This window comes from Cyprinodon variegatus, unplaced genomic scaffold, assembly GCF_000732505.1.
Source record: "Cyprinodon variegatus isolate N-32 unplaced genomic scaffold, C_variegatus-1.0 Scaffold1700, whole genome shotgun sequence".
NCBI lineage: Eukaryota > Metazoa > Chordata > Actinopteri > Cyprinodontiformes > Cyprinodontidae > Cyprinodon > Cyprinodon variegatus.
Genome location: NW_015152153.1, coordinates 63620 through 68934, shown reverse-complemented (window position 1 = coordinate 68934; position 5315 = coordinate 63620). Strand labels below are relative to the sequence as shown.

At 35.6% G+C, this 5315-nt stretch overlaps 1 protein-coding gene across 1 annotated transcript in view; it reads left to right on the top strand.

Annotated features, from left to right (window-relative positions):
* The window catches only part of mtmr11 (myotubularin related protein 11), a gene marked incomplete at its 5' end in the record, with an annotated part of 47824 nt that overhangs the window by 2003 nt on the left and 40506 nt on the right, over positions 1–5315 (top strand). Inside the window, 3 exons of the mRNA XM_015404330.1 lie at positions 242–311; positions 1682–1821; positions 2195–2279. Of these exons, the coding sequence (XP_015259816.1) occupies positions 242–311; positions 1682–1821; positions 2195–2279 (295 nt within the window). The remainder of the gene's footprint in view (positions 1–241; positions 312–1681; positions 1822–2194; positions 2280–5315) is intronic.

Below are 5315 nucleotides of genomic sequence, written 5' to 3'. Positions count from 1 at the left end.
AATTAAAGTCAGAATTCTGAGAAATTAAAGTCAGAATTCTGACTTTTTTCCCCATGTTAAACTGAAATAAAGTTTAAATATCAGTTCACTTTTTTTTTTCTATGGCCCTAATCCTCTTCCGTAGATGTTACTGCCGACATATCCAACTAATATCTCAATGCTGCTGCCTTTTTACAATCAGAGCCAATGTGAGGACTGACCACCTTAACCTGGCCTCTTATCTGCTATCTGTTCCATGCAGGACAATGCAGACCCCATCCTTCTGGGAGATCATGACATCGCCCTGGCGTCCATAGAGAAAGTGGTTGCTGGTGAGTAATGCCTTTAAACATATGGAGCGAATTTTCTCCCATTATTGTTGCAAACAAAGAAAATGTTTCGTAGATGGAAATTTGAACAAAGAAAAAAATTACTCTTCAGAAAAAAAATTTCATCAAGAACTTCAACACTGTTTTATCAGATTCTATTTAAAAATACCGTAAATCCTCTAATATTGGCCTGTATTCCATAAGCGGCCGGGACTCTAACAATGGCCGGTCTCGCTGTCGGCAGAGCTATAATTAGAACCAATAATGTTTCTGGGCAGTCTTGTGATAGTAACATACATGTACCACAGGGGGGCAGTGTTCGCTAACGAATCAGAACCATTAGCATGAGAAGTCCCATGCTTACACAGAGATCGTAGTGGCCTTACACAACTGTTTCAACCTGAAAGACACATGTGATAACGGGTAGATTTGGTGGTAACCAGGCAACTTAGCTACGGTAGCTTGGTCATCAACTTGCTCTTGACTCGAAAAATGAGACTTCAGTTTTCAGTTTAGCATGGCAGCGAAGAGACGAAAATCTCGTTTTTATTTATTCCACTGGTAGTCTGTTTTGCTCAGATAAAAATAGAGGCCTGCCTCTAATTCTGGCCTCCTTCCAATAATGACCTGGATCAAGATGCACCTGAGTGAAATAAAGGCCCCGTCCTATATTAGAGGATTTACGGTATATATTTTTTAATTTTTCCAACGTCTCTCTTTTAGATTATTCTACAGATTGAATTCTTTCAAACGACCTTTTACAGTTTAAATTCTCTTCACTTCACATTTCCGCAATAGAATGTTAAAACTGGTCTCATTTATATTAATTATGTCATATTTTTCATTTTAACAATAAGTAGCTGTATCTAAGGTTTCTTTTTTTTGGGACAAGAATGAGTTCTTACCTGCTGAGCCTTGATTTATCTGATGACATGTTTGTGAACGTCTTGTTAAAAGGGAGTTTTTCCTCTCCACTGTCGCTACAAGCATGCTTGGTGTGAAGGATTGTCTACGAGTCAATTAGTCGATGGAATCAACTGGTTTTCCTTAGATGGAAAACTTTGAATCAATGGATGATCTGGTGAATTGTAAAGTGCCTTAAGATGACATGTGTTTTGAATTGGTTTTATAGAAATAAACTGAATTGAATTTAATTAAATGGAAAATTCACTTTTCTTTGCTTAAAATAATAATGGACCAAACTGAATTCCATACAAACCACCCAGTGGTTGCCTGCTTCTCGCCATGACCTCCTTCATTGGTTGGTGTTTTAATGCTTCTGCTGTGACATCATCTAAAGCTGATGCTTGTGCTTTATAGTCGCCCTTTTTTCCACTGAATGTTTAACATTTTGACCCTGCTGGATGTTTCAGTTGGACCCAACAGGACCAAACTGGTGACCCCAAACTCCTCCTTGAAGTTCACTCCAGAGGAACTGGTCCTTTACTGCCGGGACATGCGAGTCATGTGCTTCCTGTTTGACCGCCTGACTCCTGACGCGCAGGTCATAGAGGTGTGTTGATTTATTTATTTTTTAAATCTCTCGTTTGGTTTATGACAGCAATGATACACACCCAGAGACCTGACACAGATCTGCCTTATCAGACAGCGAGAAATGAAAGTGATCACTCCTTCAAGGTCAACCCTGGATTCCTGTTCGCTGCCTTTTTATGCACCTTTACTTTGTTTTTATTGACTATCTAGAGTGGCTGTTTACCTTCAGATTAAAGCTGAGGTCACTCATCAATCATCTAAAAGCCACTAGAGGTCAGAATAAAGATTCTAACCAGCGTCATGCCCTCTGGTCAGCCACTGCGGGGCCTCCCTGCTGACAGCTGATGACCTTATTGTCCTGTTTATGGGCTCACTGTGGTTTCCCTCCTCAGATAACCTTCACCATCGCCAAGACCTACCAGCCTCTGAGACCCGGGTCCGTTTTATCTTTCCAGAACGCCGCCCTTGGGAGTGTGGGTAAGTGGTTTACTGAACACGACCGCTCAGCGGGCTTCCTGGAACTGACACCAGATCCCAGCTTTTCCTTTAATGTTCTTTGATTATTTTGACTCCTCAAATGTAAATGGATTAGAATTCAGTTCATTGGTCAGATTAATTTACCAAATGGAGCACCTCTGGCCATTTTGGTATTATCTTCTTTTTTTCACTGTGAAACAATTCTTCTATTTACAACAGAGATAAAAAAAAAAAAAAACAGCTGCATACATAAATTCTTAGTTTTTTTTTTACAAACCGGTTCAAAAATACTCCTGCTGCCTCTAATCAGGGGTTAAATGTCATTTTGCATTTTGGTTCATCTTTCTTTAAGCCTTGATTGTGGTTTTGGATTAAATCTGTCCACTTGCAGCTTAATTTCTTTTAGAGATGAAACAATTTGTTTTCATGGTAGAGGGCTATGGAGTGACTTTTGTTCCATTATTGTTACAAACAAAATAATGTAGTAAGAAATTTGAAAGGAAAAAGCAAAACTGTGGAAAATGTCATAACAAAAATGTTTTGAGACCAACTACTGTTTTTTTTCTCATTTTGTTATAATCTTTTCCCCATTTCTTTAAATAGATTTTATATTTTCAATTATATATTTTTTTCCAATTTCTCCAAAACAAAGTTACCCTTAAAACCTTTTTTTATTTAGTCTCATTTCTGGGTTTGATTTAATTTAAAAATTTTTTTTTCAAATTTTCATTTTCAAAGCAATAATGGACCTAAATTAATTTTATACGACTGTAGCTTTACACTTATAGACCATAAATGTTCTCATTTTATTTATCATTTTTCCCCATTTTTTAAAATAGATTTTATATTTTCAATTATATGTTTTTTTTTCAAATTTCTCCAAAACAAAGTTACCCTTAAAACCTTTTTTTTTTTTTTTATTTAGTCTCATTTCTGGGTTTAATTTTAATTGTAATTTTTTTCAAATTTTCATTTTCAAATAATGGACCTAAATTCATTTCATACGACTGTAGCTTTACACTTATAGACCATAAATGTTCTCATTTTATTTATCATTTTTTCCCCATTTTTTAAAATAGATTTTATATTTTCAATTATATATTTTTTCAAATTTCCCCAAAACAAAATTAATCTTAAAACCTTTTTTTTTTTTTTTTAATTTTTTTAAAAAAAAATTAATTTTAAAACCTTTTTTTTTTTTTTTTTTTTTTTTTTTAGATTTTTTTGAAACTCTCATTTCTGGGTTAAATTTTTTTTTTTCAAATTTCCCTTTTCAAAGCAATAATGGAACTAAATTCATTTCATACGGCTGTAGCTTTACACTTATAGACCATAAATCTTCTCATTTTATTTGTTATCATTTTTCCCCATTTTTTAAAATAGATTTTATATTTTCAATTATATATTTTTTTCAAATTTCTCCAAAACAAAGTTACCCTTAAAACCTTTTTTTTGTATTTAGTTTCATTTCTGGGTTTAATTTTAATCTTTTCAAATTTTCATTTTCAAACCAATAATGGACCTAAATTCATTTCATACAACTATAGCTTTACACTTATAGACCGTAAATGTTCAATAAAGTTGAATTCCGAGACAAACCCAGATGTTAGTCTGCTCGATGTTTTCCAAGCTCACTTTTGATGTTTGTTTGGGATCATTGTCCAACAGGAATATCTGCTTGGTTTAGTTATTAGCAATGTGAGCCCGCAGCATCATGCTGCCACTACCATGCTTGACAGTTGGTTCCATGGTTTTTGGCACCCAGAAAGATGTCAGCTGTCGCTAGAACAGCCCAACATGTTTTCTCAGTTCAACAACAGTTGATTATTTTAACAGAAATTATCCGAAACTATTAATAGTGCTTTTTTATTTTCCTTCCACCTCCTCATTCATTGATATGTGAGCGTTTATCAGTTACCATTAACATGTAAAGTGAGTTCATGAGAGAACAAAACACCCCAAGATAATCAATTCTACTTTTATGATGTGTTTTCATTTAGTTTGGCCTCTAAAGATCATTTCATCGTTTTCTCACGTTGCTTTTCGTTCAGGCTAAAAACAGAATGTACTGAAATCTGTGGAGGCGGTCCGTCGGCCATCTCTCTGTCATTCCACCATCTGTAACACCATCTGAGTGCGACGCTGGAACTCAAACTTGTGCAGAATGTAAAATTGGAAACATCATGAAATCTTCGCTGAGCATTATAACGCCTCAAGCTCACATCTTCTCAAGTTGCAGATCTATTGGAATCCTTATGTTAAGTCGCAGCACAATGAAAACATACTGGATTGAAACTTTAACCATATGGGAGGAAATCTGTCAGCGGTCTGAAACCCAGGCATTGATTTAAAGGCTGCATGTAGGAAAGATTAAAACCCTGTATAATCATATCAAAGAGGTAGAATTATTTTAAATACAGCTATTCGGTTAAAAACAGGCCTGAGAAGTTTGGTTTCTAAATGAGCTGCGGGATGCTTTCTGTAGCCATGTATGGAAACATGAGCCCCTCTATAGCAAGGGATGCTAAAGCTACGCTACGTTAGGCTGGCCTCTGTGGACGACTGTTCGCTCTTAGATTAATAATTCATCCCCCTTCAGCATCAAGTAGTTAGATAACCTGGAGTTCAACTCTGCCCCGAAGGGTTAAGTGTGTCTGTTCAGCTTCTTCGGTGTGAAATGCTGCTGCAGTCGGTCTGGAAGGATTTATATAGAAATGATGCAGAGAAAATCACTGGTTTCACTGGTTAAAAACTTGTTAAAAAATAAGTTTTAAGTTCAGTTCACACAGATGAAAATGAACTAAGTTCACAAACCTATAATTGAACTAGTTCAAGTTCATTTGGTAAATGAAGCCACAGTTCTACAAAATAGAGCCTCATATTTCACCCTTTAAATGTGTGATTATAATATATAGAAATAAATGGAGAATACTGGATGCACTTAAAGGAATAGTACACCCAAAACATGATTAGCCTTCATTTTCTACTCACCCCCATGCTGAACAACACTCTGGAGTACTTTTTTGATATCTCAAA